The sequence below is a fragment of the Macaca mulatta genome, chromosome 14 (genome assembly GCF_049350105.2).
Source record: "Macaca mulatta isolate MMU2019108-1 chromosome 14, T2T-MMU8v2.0, whole genome shotgun sequence".
Lineage (NCBI taxonomy): Eukaryota > Metazoa > Chordata > Mammalia > Primates > Cercopithecidae > Macaca > Macaca mulatta.
The window spans coordinates 119,851,122-119,874,463 of NC_133419.1; the positions used below are offsets into that span (position 1 = coordinate 119,851,122).

The following is a 23,342-nucleotide window of genomic DNA, read 5'->3' on the forward strand; positions in this document are numbered from 1 at the left end:
AATGGCGTGAACCCGGGAGGCGGAGCTTGCAGTGAGCCGAGATTGCGCCACTGCACTCCAGCCTGGGCGACAGAGCGAGACTCCGTCTCAAAAAAAAAAAAAAAAAAAAAAAAATATTTGTGTCACCGGGCATGGTGGCTCATGCCTGTAATCCCAGCACTTTGGGAGGCCGAGGCAGGTGGATCACGGGGTCAGGAGATCGAGACCATCTTGGCTAACACGGTGAAACCCCGTCTCTACCAAAAATACAAAAAATTAGCCGGGCATGGTGGTGGGCGCCTGTAGTCTCAGCTACTCGGGAGGTTGAGGCAGGAGAATGGCATGAACCCGGGAGACGGAGGTTGCAGTAAGCTGAGATTGCGCCACTGCACTCCAACCTGGGCAACAGAGTGAGACTCCGTCTCAAAAAAAAAAAAAAAAAAAAAAAAAGATAAAAATATTTGTGTCATGCTTTCCATTTCACAGAGGCTTCACTTTCATTCTCTCAAGGGAGTCCCATGCTGCCCCTGCACCATCCTTGTTTGTAGGTGAGAGAACTGAGACTTGGGTTAAGGAACTTACCCAAGGGCCCTCAACGAATGGAGGAGGAGTAAGGCCTGGAGACCAGATCTTCTGCCTCCGTAGTCCTCATTCTTGGCATTGGTCAATGACACTTGTTCATGGTGGATCCACATGCTGTGTGGGGTACCTGTGTGTCTGTTGCATGGGCGAGTTCTTGCCCAAATGATGCCTGCCTCTGTCTTCAGGACTCACTGAGGCCTGGGTGTGCCTGCAGGGGTGGGGTGTGTTAATGGTTCTGGAGGACAGTGAGAAGCAGAAAAGACCCTGGAGCCCCATCCCTAGGATGGGGGTGGTGGGGACCTCACTGGGTTTATTTGCCTTTCCCCTTTGCTTCTCTTCTTTCCACCCAGCCACCCTTCCCGGGGCTGAACTGTCAGCCACCAGGAATACAAATGGGTTTGGTGACTGGGGGTTTGAATCAGGCAAGTGTCCAGAAGTTCTTGAGGGCTGGGGGCAGGACAACCCAAGAAGCAGCACACGGACTTGCCCTCTTCTCTCCTGGGCCTGCGGCTTGGGGACTGAAGGAAATGACTGGCATCAACCTGCCAGCTGCCTGGGACACCCTAGTGCCACACGTAGACTTAAGTGACCCAAACTAAACTAGGCTCCAATTTATGAGTGGTTGGGTGCTCACCTGGAGATGAATGACTTTTTTTTTTTTTCTTATGGAGGTTTGTGATGGGAGTGGAAAGCATGAAGGAGTTCAAGCTGCTGGAATTCTAGTTAGATTTAGAGGGCATTCTGGGTGCCACCTTCTCCCTGGAGTGATGCCAAGAGATGGCTTTTGACATATCAAAGGGCATGAAATCCCACCATTAAAGAATCTTTCTTAAGATTCTTATTGTACTCTCTCTATTTTTCTTTTTTATTTAAAGACAGGGTCTCACTCTGTCACCTAGGCTGCAGTGCAGTGGTACAAACATAGCTCATTGCAGCCTTGAACTCCTGGGCTCAAGGGATCCTCCTCCCTCAGTCTCCTGGGTAGCTGGGACCATAGGTGTATGCCACTATGCCCAGATAATTTTAAATTTTTTTTTTTTGAGACAGAGTTTCACTCTCGTTGCCCAGGCTTGAGTGCAACGGCGCGATCTCGGCTCACCACAGCCTCCACCTCCCAGGTTCAAGCGATTCTCCTACCTCAGCCTCCCGAGTAGCTGGGGTTACAGGCATGCACCACCACGTCCAGCTAATTTTGTATTTTTAGTAGAGATGGGGTTTCTCCACCTTGGTCAGGCTGGTCTCGAACTCCTAACCTCAGGCCTAATTTTTAAAATTTTTAAAATGTAGAGATGGGATCTCATCATGTTGCCCAGGCTGATCTCCACCTCCCGGGCTGAAACATTCCTCTCAGCTCAGCCTCCAAAAGTGTTAGGATTATAGGCATGAGCCACCATGCCCGGCCCTCTTTCTCTTTTTAAAACGTAAATACTAGGGCATGGCATGGTAGCTCACACCTGTAATTCCAGGACTTTGGGAGGCCCCATCACTACAACTCTCTATAAAAACAAACAAACAATTAGCTGGGCAAGGTGGCAGTGCTTGTAGTCCTAGTTACTTGGGAGGCTGAGGTGAGAGGATCACTTGAGCCCAGGAGTTTGAGATTACAGTGAGCTGTGATTGTGCCACTGCACCCTAGCCTAGGTGACAGAGTGACACCCTGTTAAAAACAAAACAAAACAAAAAAACAGTAAATACTTCTGAAAGGGTTAAACACTTATAGATTCACACATTTACAAGTTCCTGTGGGAGCCAATGAAGGCCATCGGCCTTCCAGAGCCAGCAAAGGCCATGCGGGCACAGAGAACATTTGTAGAGTGGCTCACATATTTGCTAAGAGAGCTCTTTTGATTCCCACAGCAACCCCACGAGATTGCTAGGATGAGCACTATCATCTCCTTTTATAGAAAAGGAGTCCAGGCACGGTAGCTCATGCCTGTATCCCGGCACTTTGGGAGGCCGAGACAGGCAGATCACCTGAGGTCAGAGTTTGAGATCGGCCTGACCAACATGGAGAAACCCCGTCTCTACTAAAAATACAAAAATTAGCCAGGCATGGTGGTGCATGCCTGTAATCCCAGCTACTCAGGAGGCTGCGGCAGGAGAATCTCTTGAACCTGGGAGGCGGAGGTTGCAGTGAGCCGAGATCGCACCATTGCACTCCAGCCTGGGCAACGAGAGTGAAACTCTGCCTCAAAATAAATAAATAAATAAAAATAAGAATACAAAATAGAAAAGGAAACCTAGGCTTGAAGAAATAACTTGAGCAAGCTCTTGAGATACTGTATTCTTTTGTTTTTTTTGGAAATGGAGTCTCTCTCTCTCTGCCACCCAGGCTGGAGTACAGTGGCACCATCTCAGCTCGCTGCAACCTTTGCCTCTGGGGCTCAAGCAATTCTCCTGCCTCAGCCTCCCAAGTAGCTGGGATTAGAGGCGTGCACCACCACACCTGGTTGATTTTTTTGTATTTTTAGTAGAGATGGGGTTTCACCATGTAACCCTGATGGTCTCGAACTCCTGAGCTCAGGCGATCCACCCACATTGGCCTCCCAAAGTGCTGGGATTACAGGCATGAGCCACCACGCCCGGCCGACATCATCTTCTTTAACACAATCACCTTCTCTGTCCAGACCTATGCAAAGTGCTGAAGACCAGAGTTGACCAAGACAGTTGTCCATGCAATAATTCTTTTTTTTTTTTTTTGAGACAGGGTCTCGTTCTGTCACCCATGCTAGAGTACAAGGTGCAGTCATGGCTTACTGTAGCCTCAACCTCCTGGGCTCAAGGGATCCTCTCATCTCAGCCTCTAGAGTAGCTGGGACTGCAGGTGCATGCCACCATGCCTGGCTAATTTTTTTTTTAATTATTTTTTGTGGAGTCAGGGTTTTATTATGTTGCCCAAGCAGGTCTCAAAACTCCTGGGCTCAAGCGATCCTTCTGCCTCAGCCTCCTAAAGTGCTGGGATTGCAGGTGTGAGCGACCACACTCCGGCCTCATGCTATAATTTTTTTTTTTTTTTTTTTTTAGACAGAGTCTCACTCTAGCCAAGGCTGGAGTGTGCAGTGGCATGATCTTGGCTCACTGCAACCTCTGCCTTCTGCATTCCAGTGATTCTCCTGCCTTAGTCTCCTGAGTAGCTGGGACTACAGGTGCCTGCCACCACGCCTGGCTAATTTTTTTGTATTTTTAGTAGAGATGGGGTTTCACCATGTTGGTCAGGCTGGTCTCGAAGGTCAGGATCACTGACCTCAGGTGATCCACCCACCTCGGCCTCCCAGAGTGCTGGGATTCTAGGCGTGAGCCACTGTGCCCCATCCTGAGGTCACACAACAGAGGACATGCCCATGGCATGACTCACAGTACTTCTGTCTGCAAGAGGTCAAAGTATATGTTATTAATAAAACCTACATGGCTGTCGTATCCATGGGGAAGGTGACAGGGAAGGAAAACAGATTGCTCTGAGCTGTGTCCAGGAGCTGCCGCCAGGTGACTGCCTTGCATGGCTAGGTAAGTGGAATTAAGCTAGAGGAGTTTATCAGGCCCAAACTGTCACCCCTGAGACTACATTCATGGGGTTCCTATACTTCCCCTCCCACATTCCATTCTACTCTCCTTGAAGAACCTCTTTTTAAAACGCAAATGTGTTGTTCACCCTGCTGCTGGCATGCCCTGCCCTTCCTTTCTCTGATTTATTTATTTATTGAGACAGGGTCTCTCTTTATTGCCCAGGTTGGAGTGCCGTGGCACAATCTCGGTTCACTGTGACCTCTGCCTCCCAGGTTCAAGCAATTCTCCTGCTTCAGTCTCCCCAGTAGCTGTGAGTATAGGCGTGTGCCACCATGCCCAGATAATTTTTTGTGCTTTTATTTTTATTTTTGAGACAGAGTTTCACTTTATCTCCCAAGCTAGAGTGCAGTGGCATAATCTTGGCTCACTGCAACCTCTGCCTCCCAAGTTCAAGCAATTCTTGTGCCTCAGCCTCCTGAGTAGCTGCTACTACAGGCCCACGCCACCACTCCTGGTTGATTTTTTTTTTTTTTTTTGGATATGGAGTCTTGCTTGTCTCCCAGGCTAGAGTGCAGTAGTGTGATCTCGGCTCACAGCAACCTCCGCCTCCTGGATTCAAGCAATTCTCCTGCCTCAGCCTCCTGCGTAGCTGGGACTGCAGGCATGCATCACCCAGCCTGGCTAATTTTTGTATTTTTAGTAGAGATGAGGTTTCACCATGTTGCCCAGGCTGGTCGTGAACTTCTGGGCTCAGGCAATCCGCCTGCCTTGGCCTCCCAAAGTGCTAGGATTACAGGTAAAAGCCACCATGCCTGGCCAATTTTTTGTATTTTTAGTAGAGACGGGGTTTCACCATGTTGGCCATGGTGACCAATTTGAGCTGGTCTGAAGCTCCTGGCCTCAGGAGATCTGCCCTCACCCCCAGCCTTCCAAAGTGCTGAGATTACAGGCATGAGCCACTGCGCGTGGCCCTCTGATTTATTTTTTCAGATCCAGTACAAATGTTACCTCCTCTGCACTCCCTTTTCCAGACTCTCCTAATGCTTTTCCTCTGCCACTGACGGACATCATTTGTTTGTCTGTTTTTTATATTTTTCTTTTCTTTTTTCTTTTCTTTTTCTTTTTGAGATGGGGTCTCACTCTGTTGCCCAGGCTGGAGTGCAGTGGCGCAATCTCTGCTCACTGCAAGCTCCGCCTCCCAGGTTCAGGCCATTCTCCTGCCTCAGCCTCCCGAGTAGCTGGGACTACAGGCACCCGCCACCACGCCCGGCTAATTTTTTGTATTTTTGGTAGAGACGGGGTTTCATCGTGTTAGCAAGGATGGTCTTGATCTCCTGACCTCGTGACCCGTCCGCGTCGGCCTCCCAAAGTGCTGGGATTACAGGTGTGAGCCACCGTGCCCATCCTTATTTTCTATTTTCATTTTAAGTAGAGACAGGGTCTCACTGTATTGCCCAGGCTGGTCTTGAACTCCTGGTCTCAAATGATCCTCCTGCCTTGGCCTTGAAGTACATCATTTGTAAATGTGGTAGTTGGTTCCATTAAAACGAGGTGCATGCCTTGTTTTGGTTGGCAGCCCAGGGCCTAGTGCTGAACCTGGCTCAAGGGGGTGAGGTGCTCAGTACTACCCAATACCACACTACAATGAATGAACAAATGTCTAAATGAAACATCCACATTGTTTTCAGTAAGTCCTCTTCCCAGCCCTGCCCTGGAGAGCCTGTCTGTTGGTGCCCTAGTGCACAGCTCTGTTGTGTGAATATTGTCCACTCATGCTTGCATACAAAGGTGTGCCCTGGCTGTGGGTGGTGGGTGGCTCCCCTTTCTGGCCTACGTGAGCCCAGGGTGTGGAAGTGTGTGGAAGGGCAGGGATAAGGGTGGGAGCTTCGGGAACTGGGAAGCCCCAGGGCTAGGCCATGAATGGGTGTCAGACCCGAAGAGCAGGTTGGGGTGCAAGCTCTCCTTCAGCCCCCATTCTTCCTCCTTTCTTAACCAAGGTTACCAGAGGCCACACACTTACAGGTCTGGGGTCTGAAGAGGACCAGATACCTAAGGGAGAACCCAAGGAAGCCTTAGGCTCAGGTCTCTGCCTGAAGGTAGGCTGGGGAAGTAGAGAGGGCAGAGGGAAGAATCCCGCGGACACCTGCGCCTCAGGGAGGCCCAGGGGTAAGGTAGGAAGACTCAGGCCCGGGATTTTGTTCTGGCTCATCCACTTCCTAACTGAATCAACCTGCACAAGTCATTTCACCCTTCTGAGCATCAGTTTCTTCATCTGTAAAATGGGCCTAACAAGCAGCCCAGCCTGGGAGGTGGTTAGTGAGGTCACTGGGTGTCACTGGCGCTTGGGAACCTGCAGAGGGCAGTACTAGCGTCAATGCCCGCGGGGATGGAGGCAGGGAGGGGCGGGGGCGGGGGCGGGGGCGGGGGCGATGGCGGGATGGGTGGCCCCGGAGTGCCAGCCCTGCGCCTGCTCCGGAGCACTGGGCCCCTCTCGCTGACCCCCTCAGACCCCGCAGATCCAAGTGCCTGGGCTCGTCCTCTTTCACTCCCGCTGCCAGGGCCAGGTGCCAGGGCCGCGCAGGCGGGCGGAGGCGGGCAGGAAGCGCCTTGCGGAGGAGCCGGGGACTCTGGGAGTCAGCGGGAGACGCCGGTGTCCGCTCAGCCGACCCCTCCGGGCCGCGGCCGACGTCTCCCGGAACTGTGCAGCCGCGGGTAAAGGCCTGGCGGGCTTGATCGCCACTGCGCCCCTGGCTGGGAGGCCGTGATGAGCGTGGGGCAGGGCGGGCCGGGGGAGGAGGCTGTGCAAGGGCGGCGGGGAGATCCCGGCCGGGAACGAGAGCTGGGCGCTGAATGGCGGGCGTTCTGGCAAGTCTCCCCCTGGTTCCCCGAGGCAACCTGAAAGTAGGAGAGCTGTTTGGGACCCAGTTTGGTGGAGGAGCTCTGGACCTGTGGGAACACCGCCCCTGTACGTTTCCTGCAGTGCCCCCTCCTTTTCTCACTGCCCTGGAGATCTGGGTGATCACCGGAGAACTGCCCTTGGCCCTGCGAGTCCCGTCTTGACTCAGTGGCCCTAGATCCGAGGTTAACCCGGAACCTAGGCTTTGTCAGGCTTCCGGAGCCCTCTCTTAACCCTTTCCCAGCCCCTGTGACGGGCCAGCAGCCAGCCAGCTCCTCCGCTGGTGGCCTAATGCAGCCAGTTCTCCCTAAGCGTGCCCTGCCCAAGAAGCCCCGATCTCAGTGGAGGAGACCAGGTGCTAAATAGGGACACATTCCATTTAAGTGAGTTCAGAGGCCTCAGAAAAGACTTTCCAGGGACGGAGACTTTTGAGTAGGATCTTAAAAGATTGATTGGGGCCCGAGTGGTGGCTGGAGCCTGCAGTCCCTGCACTTTGGGAGGCCAAGGCGGGCGGATCACTTTAGCCCCGGAGTTCGAGACCACCCTGGGCAACAATGGTGAAAACCCGGTCTCTACAAAAACAAAAAACAAAAATTAGCCAGGTGTGGTGGCACACCACTGTAGTCCTAGCTACTCAGGAGGCTGAAGCAGGAGGATTGCTTGAGCCCAGGAAGTAGAGGTTGCTGTGAGCTGAGATCGCACCACTCCACTCCAGCCTGGGCAACAGAGCGAGAGACCCTGTCTCAGAAAAAAAAAAAAAAAAAAAAAAAAAAAAAAAAAAAAGATTGGTTGGGACTCTAACAGAGGAGAAAGGTCATTCCAAACTGAGAAGAGTGTATGAACAAATTTAGGACAGCAAGAGCAAGAATCTGGTGAGCCTGGGGAATAAGGTACGGGCTGGGACAAACTCAGAAAAATAGCTTGTGAGAGCTCAGTGTTTGGACTCGTAACCTCGGACTTTCAGGAGGTGCTTGGTGCCTGGGGTGAGGGACTAGAATGGGATGAGACTGAAGGCAGAAAGGCTGGTGAGGAGATCATGTCGTGTCCAATAAATGCTGGTCAGGGCAGCAACTGGCTGGCAAAGCAGTGGGGAGGAATTGCTGGTACTCTTCACACTGCCTGAAGGAGCAGGGGAAGAAAGATTTGAAGACAGAGGTCAGGTTTCTAGTATAAGGCGTGGGTGGGAAGATTTGCAGCAAGGTAAATGACAAGAGGAGGGGAATGATGAGTTCAGTTTTACATGGGAGAAGTTTGAAGCAGTGGCAGGTTGTCCATCTGGAGATGTCAAGTGAGAAGTTCATTCATTTATTTGTTATTTATGTCAGCTTCAAAAGCTGCTTACATAAAAGTCACAGAGAACATAAAATGATAACACCATTAAAACTCAGCTAAAAGGACCTGATATCTGGGGAAGAAAGGCAGAGTGGGATGGATAATTATTACTGGAAAATCTAGGCACAGGAAAGCCACTGAAAATGAACACAGGACTCCTATCTGAGCTTGCTGGCAACTAAGAAGGAAAAAGGACATCTAAATAAAGCAGTTTCCCAGGGTAGAACTCAGGGAAAGGTGTTCGTGAAGCTTCAGGGGAGAGGCAAGACGTGGTAGGAAGGCTGGCTGTGATGGCTCATGCTCGTAATCCCAGCACTTTGCAAAGCCAAGGCAGGTGGATTACCTGCCTTGGTCAGAAGTTCGAGAGCAGCTTGACCAACATGGTAAACCCCATCTCTACTAAAACTACAAAAATTACCCCATTGTGGTGGTAGGCACCTGTAATCCCAGCTACTTGGGAGGCTGAGGCAGTAGAATGGGATCCCTCAAGTTGGAGAGTTTGGGAGAGGGATGAGAGCTGAAAGCCAGGCCAGGGCTTCAGCAGGGCCAACATTTGAGGAAGGGCTGATCCTCTCTTGGGAGGAAGGTCCCTCCTTGGCTGGAATGGGGTTAGGGGTACAGGGGAGGAGTGGTGGCAGTCATCCATTCGTACCATTCTTCTTGCAGGATAGAAGTCAGTCCTAGGCCCCCCAGGCTCTGGCCTTCTCTCCCAGAATGAGGTGGGGCCACCATTTGCCCAGGGCCTCTTGGGGCTCTGGTTTTGGAAGAGCACTCCAGCCACCAGGTGAGTAGGAAGCAGGGGTTTCTGTTTTTATCTCTTTCTTGCTTTCCAGGGTCCACATGATGCCTCCAAGACAGCAGGGATCCAGATACCAGGTGCACTAGTCTCAGCTCTGTGATTCTCTAGCTGTTGACCTTCAGCATGTCACCTCACCTTCCTCAGCTGCCTTTTTCCCATCCTAAAATAAGGGAGTTGGACTTGGCCAGGTGCAGTGGCTCATTCCTGTAATTCTAGTACTTTGGGAGGCCAAGGCGGTCGGATCACGAGGTCAGGAGTTCAAGACCAGCCTGGCAACATGGTGAAACCCTGTCTCTATTAAAACTACAAAAAAAAATTAGCCGGGCATGGTGGTGCACACCTGTAATCCCAGCTATTTGGGAGGCTGAGGCAGGAGAATCATTTGAACCTGGGAGGCAGAAGTTGCAGTGAGCTGAGATTGCACCATTGCACTCCAGCCTGGACAATAGAGTAAGACTCTGTCTCAAAAAAAAAAAGGAGTTGGACTAGATCGTCTTCAAGAGTCTCTTGTAGCTACATAAGTCTAGGAACTTGTCTGACTTTACTTTACATACACCAGAGATTTACTGAGTGCCTGCTGTACTGCAGACCTGGTGTTAAGTTCTAAGTAAGAAATTGTGAACAAAAACAGACGTAAGGGGGACAAAAAAATTTTAAAACACCCAAATGTGATCCCTCTCATGGAGGAGAGAGGAATGAATGTTAATCAAATAACCACACAATGAAATATAAAGTTGCAAAATAACTGCTGCAAAAGGGCAGTACATGCTGCTATGAGAGCAAATACTGGGGGGTTTGATGTAGACATGGGTTCTGTGTATGGGATGGGATCTGCAGATGCTATTTCTTCCTTCTCTCTGTAGATGAACGTATCCCCTTCCTGATCCACTGGAGTTGGCCCCTTCAAGGGGAGCGTCCCCTTGGGCCCCCTAGGTGAGGCCTGGGTGTCATACCTTAGGACTAATCTGGGCACAACAGAGCAGACTGGGAAGGGTCAAGACGTGGGGCTAGCTTGATCTCTTGGGGACCTTGGGGAGGGGTTTGGTCCTCTGGGGGAGGGAGGATACAGTGGCAGCTCCAAGGCCTGAGAGGAAGTTGGCTTAGATCATCTGTGGTAGAAGGCATAGTAGTCAGTGGAGGGAGGACCCTGTGGGAAGTGGGTGGAGCCTGGCACGACCAGCTTGAGTTCCAGGCAGGCAGTCAGCAGTGGGGGCTGGAGGGCTAGGGTTAAGGCCTCAGCACCTGGGAAGGGTGTGAGAGTCAGACAAGCCTCTAAACTTGGGGGTCCAGTGTGGGGCCTGCATCTCAGGAAACCGGAAATCTAGCAGTGCAGACGGGCTTGGATCCAGAGCTTGCGAAGGGGCTGACCCAAGATCCAAGTCCCAGCTCATCCCCTCTCCTTGTTCCCAGGGCCTTTATACGCCACCATGGAAACTTGGCAGACAGTGCTTCCCGGTTCGGGAGGCATGGACAGCTGTTCCCCAGCGCCTCTGCAACCGGTAAAGGGACTGGCTGGGACCCTGGTCGGGGGGTGTGGTGGGGAGATGGGGCTGGAAGGAGAAGTAGGGTGAGGAAGGCATAGAGGATCCACTGCCATCTTCCATCGGTGGTCCCTCCTCCTCTCTCTGCCTCCCTCCCATCCGTCTATGTATCCCTTCCTGCAATACTCTTGCAATGCACACTTATATGTACAAAGCACTAGGAGAGCCACACCATCCTATCCTCAACCAAGTTGGGTCAAGCGGGTTAAGACGGCACATAGGTCACTGTGAAACCAGTTGGTCCAGGCTCAGCATTACATGTCTAGTGGCTCCCCACTTTCTGACATAGGGATTCCAGACTTTCTGGACAGTCTATATTTTCTCAGGGAGTCTTGTGTGCCCACCATTGTGGGCCCCAGCATCAGCATCTATGCCTTGATGTCCCAGCCTGACCTCACCACCGCCCTGATTGGCCCTAAGCTACATCTCCAGGCCCCTTTCTCTGACCCATTTCCCTTGTCTTCCCACTCAGAAGCCATACAGCGGTACCGCTGGAACCTGGCTGAGTGGTTCAGCAGGCTGCCCAGGGAGGAGCGCCAGTTTGGCCCGACTTTTGCCCTAGACACAGTCCACGTTGATCCTGTGATCCGCGAGAGCACCCCCGATGAGCTACTTCGCCCACCCGCAGAGCTGGCCCTGGAGCATCAGCCACCCCAGGCTGGGCTCCCCCCACTGGCCCTGTCTCAGCTCTTTAACCCGGATGCCTCTGGGCGCCGGGTGCAGACAGTGGTGCTGTATGGGACAGTGGGCACAGGCAAGAGCACGCTGGTGCGCAAGATGGTTCTGGACTGGTGTTACGGGCGGCTGCCGGCCTTCGAGCTGCTCATCCCCTTCTCCTGTGAGGACCTGTCATCCCTGGGCCCTGCCCCAGTCTCCTTGTGCCAACTTGTGGCCCAGCGCTACATGCCCCTGAAGAAGGTTCTGCCCCTGATGGCTGCCGCTGGGTCCCACCTCCTCTTTGTGCTCCATGGCTTAGAGCGTCTCAACCTCGACTTCCGACTGGCAGGCACAGGACTTTGCAGTGACCCGGAGCAACCAGAGGAACCAGCTGCTATCATCGTCAACTTGCTGCGCAAATACATGCTGCCTGAGGTGGGTGGCCCTTCACCCCAGGCTATCACTGCTGCCCCTTGACTTGCCCCGTAGGTCCTGGGTTACTTTAACTCCTGGGCCCTTCACTTCCCAGCAGTGTGACCCAGAACAAGTCAGTAACTTCCTCAGGCTTCTGTTCCTTTCTTCTTGAGTTGCTCTGATCAAATGGGATACTGCACATAACATTAGCACAGCGGCCTGGATCACAGCAGGAGTTCAGTAATTGCTAGTTATAACTGTTATCCTCATCAATGTCTTCCTCCTTGGACACTCAGTCTTCAGGGGTCCCCTGGGAATAGAGGCAGTCAACAGGACACTAAGGTCTTTCTTAACTTTCAACCATGATCTTCCCAGGCCAGCATTCTAGTGACCACTCGGCCCTCTGCCATTGGCCGTATCCCCAGCAAGTACGTGGGCCGCTATGGTGAGATCTGTGGTTTCTCTGATACCAACCTGCAGAAGCTCTACTTCCAGCTCCGCCTCAACCAGCCAGACTGCGGGTGCGGTTCAGGTGTCTCCGCTGCACCAGCTCAGCGTGACAACCTGGTGCAGATGCTCTCCCGGAACCTGGAGGGGCACCACCAGATCGCCGCTGCCTGTTTCCTGCCGTCCTATTGCTGGCTCGTCTGTGCCACCTTGCACTTCCTGCATGCCCCCACGCCTGCTGGGCAGACCCTTACAAGTATCTACACCAGCTTCCTGCGCCTCAACTTCAGCGGGGAAACCCTGGACAGCACTGACGCCTCCAATTTGTCCCTGATGGCCTATGCAGCCCGAACCATGGGCAAGTTGGCCTATGAGGGGGTGTCCTCCCGCAAGACCTACTTCTCTGAAGAGGATGTCTGTGGCTGCCTGGAGGCTGGCATCAAGACGGAGGAGGAGTTTCAGCTGCTGCACATCTTCCGCCGGGATGCCCTGAGGTTTTTCCTGGCCCCATGTGTGGAGCCGGGGCGTGCGGGAACCTTCGTGTTCACCGTGCCTGCCATGCAGGAATACCTGGCCGCCCTCTACATTGTGCTGGGTTTGCGCAAGACGACCCTGCAAAAGGTGGGCAAGGAAGTGGCTGAGCTCGTGGGCCGTGTGGGGGAGGACGTCAGCCTGGTACTGGGCATCATGGCCAAGCTGCTGCCTCTGCGGGCTCTGCCTCTGCTCTTCAACCTGATCAAGGTAACATCCCTGACACCCCCACCTGCTTCTTCCCTCCCCAGCACCCCAAGCTGCCCATGCTCCCACAGGGTTCCCTGTTCACCCCTTGCTCCTCTCCCAGCAGGAAACTGCTGCTTCCTGCACAGGTATGAATCTTCTTCCTGGATCTGGTTTCAGCTCTGGGCATTTTGGCTTTTGGTGGGATTGCTTAGAGAGAAGCCACAAGGCTGGGGAAGGCTTGGTGGCTGGGGAGGGGAATCTGGGGACATGGGGACTTTAATAACAATCCTACATGGATTCCTAAAAATGGTTTCTTTTTTGTGTATTTCCTCCTAGGAGGCAGGCCTGTCCTCTGCTTTGCAGGTCCAGAAACTCGATTGTGTCTGTTCCTCCAGAGGTGATTAGGCTCTGAGAGTGATGACTCATCCTAACTAAATCACCAGGGACAGGTTTATAAAGCAGATGCCATTTTATTCATTTATACTAGGAAGATGAATGGCATTGGTAATTGGCTTAGGGGAGTCATCCTGAGGGCAGGTCCACTCCAGAAACCAAATTACAGACTTGAGGACTGTGCTGTGAGCGGCGCAGCTGAGCGAAGTCTTTGAGGGCTGGAAGGAGCCACTGTGTGTGTGATGTGTGCCAGGCGCTTTATCAGTGTTCATCCTTTTGTTTTTCACATCACTCCTGGAAAGGAAATACTATTTTTTTTTTTTTTTGAGAAGGAGTTTCACTCTTGTTGCCCAGGCTGGAGTGCAACGGCGCGATGTCAGCTCACTGCAACCTCCGCCTCCCAGGTTCAAGCGATTCTCCTGTCTCAGCCTCCTGAGTAGCTGGGATTACAGATATGCGTCACCACACCCGCCTAACTTTTTTATTTTTAGTAGAGACAGGGTTTCATCATGTTGGTCGGGCTGGTCTTGAACTCCTGACCTCAGGTGATCTACCTGCCTTGGCCTTCCAAAGTGCTGGGATTACAGGTGTGAGCCACCGTGCCCGGCCTGGAAATACTATTATGATCCCTTTTACAGAGGGATAAACTGAGGCTCGAGAGGTAAAGTAACTTGTCTAAGATCACTCAAATAGTAAATTTAAAAAGCTGGGATAGAAGCTCAGGGCTTTGTGATTCTGAATCCTGTGCTCTTTTTGCCAAACTATACTGGTGCATTATGGATATTTCTGTCAAGCTGTGGGACCTTGCTAGATAATCTTTGTTTTCTCTAGGTTGTTTCTGCAACCGATTTTGAGGAGGCAGAGTGCTGATTAGTGCTGGCAGAATTTCAACACTTTAAAAAAAAATTTAAATGTATTTTTATTTTTTGAGACAGAGTCTTACTCTGTTGCCCAGGCTAGAGTGCAGTGGTGCAATCATAGCTCACTGCAGCTTCAACCTCCTGGGCTCAAGCAATCCTCCCACCTCAACTTCACTGAGTAGCTGGCACCTCAGGCATGTGCCACCATCCCTGGCTAATTTTTAAAAATTTTAATTTTGTAGCCGGGTGCAGTGGCTCACGCCTATAATCCTAGCACTTTGGGAGGTGAGGCAGGTGGATCACCTGAGATCAGGAGTTTGAGACCAACCTGGTCAACATGGTTAGCCAAGTGTGGTGCCGGGTGCCTGTAATCCCAGCCACTTGGGAGGCTGAGGCGGAAGAATTGCTTGAACCTGGGAGGCGGAGGTTGCAGTGAGCCAAGATTGTGCCACTGCACTCCAGCCTGAGCGACAGAGCGAGGCTCCCTCTCAAAAATAAAAAAAAAATAATAAAATTAAATTAAATTAAAAAATAAAAATTGTTTAATTTTGTAGAGATGGGGTCTCATTAGTGATCTTCTCACTTTGGCCTCCCAAAGTGCTGGGCTACAGGTGTGAACCAGTGTTCCCAGCCACCTTTTTCTTTTTATAGGCACCAAAGCATAAGGACTAAGCACAGGAATTTGGTAACTCAGCTATTTGAGTTCAAATCCAGGCTCTGCTACTTAATTAGCTGTGAGATCTTGGACAGGTTACTTAACTCTGTGCCTCAGATTCCTCATCTGTGAAATGGAGATAATACTAGAACTCATATCACTGGCCTAGCATGAAGATTAAAGGAACTCATCCTCAGGGTCTGGCACATGGTAAGTGCTATTTAATTGCTTTTTTTTTTTTTGCTTTTGTTTTTTTGAGATGGAGTCTCACTCTGTCGCCCAGGCTGGAGTACAGTGGCACCATCTCTGCTCACTTGGTTTAAGTGATTCTTCCGGCTCAGCCTCCCGAGTAGCTGGGACTACAGGCACCTGCCACCATGCCTGGCTAATTTTTTTTTTTTTTTTTTTTTTTTTTTTTTTGAGACGGAGTCTGGCTCTGTCGCCCGGGCTGGAGTGCAGTGGCCGGATCTCAGCTCACTGCAAGCTCCGCCCCCCGGGTTTACGCCATTCTCCTGCCTCAGCCTCCCGAGTAGCTGGGACTACAGGCGCCCGCCGCCTCGCCCGGCTAGTTTTTTGTATTTTTTAGTAGAGACGGGGTTTCACCGTGTTCGCCAGGATGGTCTCGATCTCCTGACCTAGTGATCCGCCCGTCTCAGCCTCCCAAAGTGCTGGGATTACAGGCTTGAGCCACCGCGCCCGGCCTAATTTTTGTATTTTTAGTAGAGACAGGGTTTCACCATGTTGGCCAGACTGGTCTTGAACTCCTGACCTCAGGTGATCCACCCACCTCAGCCTCCCAAAGTGCGGGATTACAGGAGTGAGCCACCACGCCCGGCCTAGGCTGTTTGTTTGTCACACATAGAAACAAACTTAGTTTGAGACCAGCCTGGACAACATGGTGAAACCCCATTTCTACTAAAAATACAAAAATTAGCTGGGTGTGGTGGCACGTGTCTGTAATCCCAGCTACTTGGGAGGCTGAGGCAGGAGAATCTCTTGAGCCCAGGAAGTGGAGGTTGCAGTGAGCCGAGATCGCGCCACTGTACTCCAGTCTAGGTAACACAGCGATACTCTGTCTCAAAAAAAAAAAGAAAGAAAAGAAACAGGCTCGTGCAGCCCACTCCTTCTCACACCATCACCTCTGATAGGAGGTCACAGCTGCTGCTGAGGCCACCCCGCCTTGAGGATGTGCCTGCTGGACCTGAGTTGCAACGAGAGGATGCAGTCTCCCGAGGGGATTCAGAAAGCCCCCAGTTATTGAAAACCCACAAGAATTGTCAGCCCCACACCCCCAAGCCCTCTTGGAGGGAGGGCTGCCCTGGCAGAGCACTGAGCCCATCTGTTTATTCACAATCCTGTGGATTCAGCTTCACAGGGTGACATATTCTGTCACAGGTTAGTGTTGGAGAAGGGGTACTATCACCTCTATGAAAGGAACCTCACATGTAAACATGAAACATAGCCAGGTGCAGTGGTGCACACCTGTAGTCACAGCTCTCAGGAGGCCAAGGCAGGAGAATCACTTGAGCCCAAGAGTTAAAGACTGCAGTGAGCTAGGATCACACCACTGCACTCCAGCCTGGGTGACATAGCAAGACCCTGTCTCTAAACAAATAAAAAATCAAAAAGTGAAAAAAAACCCAGACGTTAAAGGTGGTGCCACAAAACAATGTCATGGTTTGTTGCCAGAGGAATGACCCTTCTTCCCTTTCACTACCATTGCAGGGATGGGGGAAGATATCACAAACCCCCAACATTTATTTCTTTGTCAGATATTTGAGTACCTGCTGTGTGCCAGGCAGTGTGTTAGAATCTGAGGAAACTACAGGCTTCTGCCCTTTCTGATCTAGTCGGAGCTCCTCTCCCAGAAGGAAACTGCTGCTTCCTGCAGTTTCAGCACAAAAATATCGATGTAACCATATAAGGAAAAATTACGGCAAATGCCTGGAAAGGAGCCCCAGATGCCATGAAAGTGTGTAGTGGGGGAACTGGTTTGAGGGGTCAGGAGAGTCTCTTTGTGGAAGGGCATGTCATCTGACCCTTGTAGCATTAGCCAAGGGAAGAAGTTGGGGGGAAATGCCCCAGGAAGGGGCAGCACCCTGGAGGATTTTTTTATTTTTCTCTGAGACAGGGTCTTGCTCTGTTGCCCAGGCTGGAGTTCAGTGGTGTGATCTCAGCTCACTGCATCCCCGACCTCCAGTGCTGAAGGGACTACAGGCACATGCCACCATGCCTGGCTAATTTTTTTTTTTATTAAAAAATTTTTTTGCCGGGTGCAGTGGCTCACGCCTATAATCCCAGCACTTTGGGAGGCCGAGGTGGGTAGATCACGAGGTCAGGAGGTCGAGACCATCCTGGCTAACACGGTGAAACCCCGTCTCCACTAAAAATACAAAAACTTAGCTGGGCATGGTGGCGGGCGCCTGTAGTCCCAGCTGCTCAGGAGGCTGAGTTAGGAGAATGGCGTGAACCCAGGAGGCAGAGCTTGCAGTGAGCAGAGATTGCGCCACTGCACTCCAGCCTGGGCGACAGAGCGAAACTCTGTCTCAAAAAAAAAAATTTTTTTTCGATAGAGATAGTGTCTGGCTATATTGGCCAGGCTGGTCTAGAACTCCCGGGCTCAAGTGATCCTCCTGCTTCGACCTCCCTAAGTGCTGGGATTACAGGCATGAGCCACTGCACCGGGCCTATGGAGGCTTTGAAGGAGGAAAGACCTTGGCACTGTGTTTTTTTTTTGTTTGGTTTTTTTGTTGTTGTTGTTTTTTGTTTTTTTTTGTTTTTTTTGTTTTTTTTGTTGAGACGGAGTCTCACTCTGTCACCCAGGCTGGAGTGCAGTGGCGCGATCTCGGCTCACTGCAAGCTCCGCCTCCCGGGTTTACGCCATTCTCCTGCCTCAGCCTCCCGAGTAGCTGGGACTACAGGCGCCGCCACCACGCCCGGCTAGTTTTTTGTATTTTTTATTAGAGATGGGGTTTCACCGTGTTAGCCAGGATGGTCTTGATCTCCTGACCTCATGATCCGCCCGTCTCGGCCTCCCAAAGTGCTGGGATTACAGGCTTGAGCCACCGCGCCCGGCCTGACCTTGGCACTGTTAAGATGAAAAAAGCCAAAAAGGCAGGAGCATAGTGAGTGGGGCCAAGAGGCTTGTGATGAAGGCATTGTAGTTGGCAGGGCCCAGATCACACAAGACCTTAAAGCAGTAGGAGCTGCATCAATCGTAGCTGCTGAGACAACAATGATGTTGAAGATGGTGATGTATTTGTGACACCTAGCCTGGTCCCAAACTAAGTGTGTAATACATGCTAATTCCTTCTTACCACCTCCTGGGTTTGAAAATGTATCAGGGTGTTTGGGAAAGAGAAAGAAGTTCCTAATGTCTGCAGCACATGAGACAGGTGTTGAGATATGACCCTGGGAAAGTCAAATTAGGGCCAAATTATTAAAAGTTTTGGGCCGGGTGCAGTGGCTTATGCCTATAATCCTAGCACTTTGGGGGCCTAGGCTAGGGAGCCCAGGAGTTCAAGACCAGCTTAGGTGACACAGCAAGACCCCATCTCTAGTTTTAAAAATCATTTCATATTCCAGGCTAAATGTTTGGAGTTTGCCACATAGGCAGTGGAAGGTGTCGCAGCAGGGGAGTAGCATGATCAGACAAATTATGCTAAGTTCACGGGGAGACCACAGGGCTGGAGCAGTCACAGGGGTGTACCTTAAGCTGAGCCTTGAAGGCTGAACAGGCATGTGGAAGGCCACAGTGACCCTCCCCTGCTTCTTTTTCAGGTGGTTCCACGAGTGTTTGGGCGCATGGTGGGTAAAAGCCGGGAGGCGGTGGCCCAGGCCATGGTGCTGGAGATGTTCCGAGAGGAGGACTATTACAATGATGATGTTCTGGACCAGATGGGCGCCAGTATCCTAGGCGTGGAGGGCCCCCGGCGCCACCCAGATGAGCCTCCTGAGGATGAAGTCTTCGAGCTCTTCCCCATATTCATGGGGGGGCTTCTCTCTGCCCACAACCGAGCTGTGCTAGCTCAGCTTGGCTGCCCCATCAAGAACCTGGATGCCCTGGAGAATGCCCAGGCCATCAAGAAGAAGCTGGGCAAGCTGGGCCGGCAGGTGCTACCCCCGTCGGAGCTCCTTGACCACCTCTTCTTCCACTACGAGTTCCAGAACCAGCGCTTCTCCGCCGAGGTGCTCAGCTCCCTTCGTCAGCTCAACTTGGCAGGTGTGCGTATGACACCCGTCAAGTGCACAGTGGTGGCATCTGTGCTGGGCAGCGGAAGGCATGCCCTGGATGAGGTGAATTTGGCCTCCTGCCAGCTAGACCCTGCTGGGCTGCGCACACTCATGCCTGTCTTACTGCGTGCCCGGAAACTGGGGTAAGGACCTATCCTCATGCACAGGCATGAAGAGGGTTGGAGGTGAAGCAGTGGGAAGAGAAAGTGCCAGGGAAACCAGAGGTACTGATGAATGACCAGATGAAGAAATCTAGTTTGGGCGGAGGAGACAGGAGCAGCAGAAGGGAGGAGCCAGCCCTGGTGGCTCCTGCTTGTAATCCCACTGCTTTGGGAAGACAAGGCAGAAGCATCACTTGAGCCTAGTAGTTTGAGACCATCCTGGGCAACATAGCAAGACCCTGTCTCTACAAAAGAATTTAAAAATTAGTCAGGTGTGGTGGCATGTGGCTATCATCCCAGCTACTCAGGAGGCTGAGATGGGAGGATTGCTTGAGCCCAGGTGTCTGAGGCTGCAGTGAGTTGTGATCATGCCATTGTGCTCCAACCTGGGTGACAGAGTGAGACCCTGTCTCTCAAAAAAGGGGAGGCAGGTATGGATTCCCAGAGGCAGGCTGATGAAAAAAGGTCATGGTAGATGGACAGACTGCTTGCTGAATTCCCTCCCTGGTCTCTCACCTCCCCTCTGGCCACCTTCTGCTCCAGCTTGCAACTCAACAGCCTGGGCCCTGAGGCCTGCAAGGACCTCCGAGACCTGCTGCTACATGACCAGTGCCAAATTACCACACTGCGGTGAGTGCCCTGGGAGTGGGGCATCCTGGTGGCCAGCTAAGGTCAAGGGTGAGTTCCCTGCCTCCTGGCATACTTGGCACAGGCCCGTCCAAGGGATAGTAAATGGAGGTGGGTCTAGGCCCTGACTGGTCCCCTCCACTTCCCCTAGGTCTACTGCAAGCAGCGGGGCAGCAGGGAAAGATGCCACCTGTAATGGGTGCTAAGAAACCTCTCACGTGGCTAAAAACAGCCTGGGGGAGGCAGGGAGAGAGGGTGGAATAATACCTAGGCCAGTTGCCTGGTAACAGTGCCACTGATCCCCTTCCAGGATTTTTCCTGCAGCTTCCTGAGGATGACCCTAATGCTGGGCACTCAGTAGACACCCCTGAAGTGTTGACTGATACATGGGGAACCCGAGCACCTGGGTTCCGAGTTTCTGGTTGGTGTAAGGGGAGGCAAATGAGGAGAGAAAAAGGAAGAACAGGGAGAAGGATACAGGAGTCAGAGGGAAGGGAGAAGCAGAGGCTGTGGAGGGGGTGAAAAAGGCAGAAGAAGGGAAACAGAAATGGTGAGGAGGAAGGGAATAGATAAGAAGGGGGTCGGGGGAAGAGGGAAGGAAAGGCCAGCTCCCCTACTCTCCCTCCTCTGCCAGGCACCACACCCCCTATTGCTCTACCCTTTCTCCTGGGCCTGCATTTCTATGTCCAGGCTCCTCTTGCCCCAAGCAGGGCCCTCTTTGGCCCACGTCCTGACACCCAGCACAGCGCGCTGCCCCATCAAGGCTGCCAGCACCACCAGCAACCTTGCCTCCCCCTCCTCTCAATGGGCCCTCATAACCTTGGGTTGCACGTGGCCGTAGGCTGTCCAACAACCCGCTGATGGCGGCAGGTGTTGCCCTGCTGATGGAGGGGCTGGCAGGAAACACCTCAGTGACACACCTGTCCCTGCTGCACACCGGCCTTGGGGACGAAGGTCTGGAGCTGCTGGCTGCCCAGCTGGATCGCAACCGGCAGCTGCAGGAGCTGAACGTGGCTTACAATGGTGCTGGTGACACAGCGGCCCTGGCCCTGGCCAGAGCTGCCCGGGAGCACCCTTCCCTGGAACTGCTGCAGTGAGTCCTGTCCCTGGTCCCATTGCCCCCAGCCCTTCAGACTACTTCCATCTCTCGACTGTGCTCTTCCAATCCTAGGGAGTGCTTCTGGGCCTGGGCCTGTCACCTGTCCTCTATTCCTGGTTTCTGACTGATCCTTGTCAACCTAGCTCTGAGTCAACCCACCCGCTCTGTGACTGGCCCTTAAACTGCCCCAGTTCCCTACCACCATTTCTCCTAAAGGCCTACTGTCCCTGGTCCCACTGAATTCTAGTATCAGGATCAGGTGCGGTGGCTCATGTCTGTAATCCCAGCACTTTGGGAGGCCGAGGCAGGCGCATCGCCTGAGGTCAGGAGTTCAAGACCAGCCTGGTCAACATGGTGAAACCCTGTCTCTACTAAACATACAAAAATTATCTGGGCATGTTGGTGCGCACCTGTAATCCCAGCTGCTTGGGAGGCTGAGGCAGGAGAATCGCTTGAACCCGGGAGGTGGAGGTTGCGGTAAGCCGAGATCATGCCACTGCACTCCAGCCTGGGTGACAGAGCGAGACTCTGTCTCAAAAAAAAAAAAAAAAAAAAAGAATTTTAATATTAGTCCCTGCTTCCCACTGGCCAGCACCCTCCATCTCTGGCTCATTGCAGATACTTACCTGATCGCACTCTGCAGCCAGGAGATGAGATGTGAGGCCCCCTGCTTTCCATCTGTCTACCCTCGGGCCCTCCTTCTCAGAGCTCTACTGAATGGCATCGACTTTCTCTCTCCTGCCAGCCTCTACTTCAATGAGCTGAGCTCAGAGGGCCGCCAGGTCTTGCGAGACTTGGGGGGTGCTGCTGAAGGTGGTGCCCGGGTGGTGGTGTCACTGACAGAGGGGACGGCGGTGTCGGAATACTGGTCAGTGATCCTCAGCGAAGTCCAGCGGAACCTCAACAGCTGGGACCGGGCCCGGGTCCAGCGACACCTTGAGCTCCTCCTGCGGGATCTGGAAGATAGCCGGGGTGCTACCCTTAATCCTTGGCGCAAGGCCCAGCTGCTGCGAGTGGAGGGCGAGGTGAGGGGCCTCCTAGAGCAGCTGGGAGGCTCTGGAAGCTGAGACACTGGCGGCAGGCACCTAACTATGTGACCACTGGCCCTAAACCTCTTCCCTCTGTGGCCTCCTGGCTTGCACTGCTCCCCCTAGAAAGATTCCTTCAGGTCTGGGGGCAAAGGAATGGGCACAGCTGTGCCAGTTGCCCTCCTAGGGCATGTTCGATCAGGACCGAGTCTGGAATCTCCAAGTTAAAGATGGTGAATCAATGCTTCGGGCTTGGAGATGGAACATGCCTCCTCTCCATTCATCAAGAAGGACCAAAGCATGTGGCATTTGGATGGCCAGAGTGCCCTGAAGCACCACCACCAACCTTGCCTCCCCCTCCTCTCAAGGAGCCTCTGATTGTGCCACCAAGGGGCTCACATCTTATGTCTGCCATGCCAGGGGTGTTGCCATCCAGATGTGTTGGAAACTTCCCCTCATGACTTATGCTCACCTGTGGACACTGAGGGTGCCCTCGCATTGGTGCTTTCTCCTCATCCTCATGCCCCCTTTGCCACAGTGGTACGATGGCTTGGTGGCCCCGCGAGGCAGATGCACCTGACTTGCTGCTATTAAAAAGCTGTGTGCCTTCCACCGATTGTGACCTCTTCTTTATTGCCTGGTGCTTCCAGGACGGGCACTCTTCTTGGTCTTTCTGGTTAAACTACCAACCATGATCTATTGCACGTGGTTCTTGGGCACTAGGTTCAGAGGCAGTGGAGGCTGGAGGGGCCCATGAACAAGATACTGGCATGGGGTTTGGCCATGCTGGACTGTATTATTCCGATCTCACACTGCTAATGAAGACATACACAAGACGGGGTAAGTAATTTATAAAGGAGGCTGGGCATGGTGGCTCACGCCCATAATCCCAGCACTTTGGGAGGCTGAGGTGGGCGGATCACCTGAGGTCAGGAGTTTGAGACCAGCCTGACCAACATGGAGAAACCTTGTCTCTACTAAAAATACAAAATTAGCTGGGTGTGGTGGCGCATGCCTGTAATCCCTGCTACTCGAGAGGCTAAAGCAAGAGAATCGCTTGAACCCAGGAGGTGGAGGTCGCAGTGAGCTGAGATAGCGCCACTGCACTCCAGCCTGGGAAACAAGAGTGAAACTCTGTCAAAAAAAAAAAAAAAATTATAAAGGAAAGAGGTTTAATTGACTCACAGTTCCACATGGCTGGGGAGGCCTCACAATTGTGGCAGAAGGCACATGAGGAGCAAAGTCACATCTTACATGGCAGCAGGCAAGAGAGTGTGTGCTGGGGAACTCCCCTTTATAAAACCATCAGATCTCATGAGACTTATTCACTCTCATGAAAACAGCACAGGAAAACCTGCCCCTGTGATTCAATTACCTCCCACCGGGTACCTCCCATGACACGAGGGAGTTATGGG

General features: G+C 52.4%; 1 protein-coding gene across 26 annotated transcripts; it reads left to right on the forward strand.

Moving 5' to 3' along the window:
• Positions 1-3,662: 3,662 nt before the first annotated feature.
• On the forward strand, positions 3,663-22,539 carry NLRX1 (NLR family member X1). 26 transcript variants are annotated; one of them, XM_077964497.1, is made up of 14 exons: positions 3,688-4,065; positions 4,288-4,375; positions 5,359-5,449; positions 6,063-6,777; positions 8,960-9,077; positions 9,956-10,025; positions 10,503-10,591; positions 11,106-11,725; positions 12,080-13,017; positions 13,208-13,268; positions 18,560-19,155; positions 19,717-19,803; positions 20,642-20,893; positions 21,645-22,539. In XM_077964497.1, exons 5-14 carry the CDS (start codon positions 9,008-9,010, stop codon positions 21,964-21,966), a joined length of 3,105 nt encoding a protein of 1,034 aa, XP_077820623.1. In that variant the 5' UTR covers positions 3,688-4,065; positions 4,288-4,375; positions 5,359-5,449; positions 6,063-6,777; positions 8,960-9,007; the 3' UTR covers positions 21,967-22,539. The 26 variants fall into 26 exon arrangements, 22 of the variants coding, with proteins under 22 accessions (XP_077820626.1, XP_077820631.1, XP_077820636.1 ...); XM_077964500.1 differs by lacking the exon at positions 4,288-4,375 and having other exon boundaries at positions 3,663-4,065; XR_013404334.1 differs by lacking the exon at positions 5,359-5,449 and having other exon boundaries at positions 19,717-19,851.
• Positions 22,540-23,342: the final 803 nt, after the last annotated feature.

Excerpts from the sequence above, each read along its gene's own strand:
- NLRX1 (XM_077964500.1), top strand. The coding sequence starts at position 9,008 with ATGAGGTGGGGCCACCATTTGCCCAGGGCCTCTTGGGGCTCTGGTTTT. Across the intron at positions 10,592-11,105 it reads CCCCAGCGCCTCTGCAACCG|AAGCCATACAGCGGTACCGC; the intron begins GTAAAGGGACTG and ends CTTCCCACTCAG. Across the intron at positions 20,894-21,644 it reads CCTTCCCTGGAACTGCTGCA|CCTCTACTTCAATGAGCTGA; the intron begins GTGAGTCCTGTC and ends CTCTCCTGCCAG.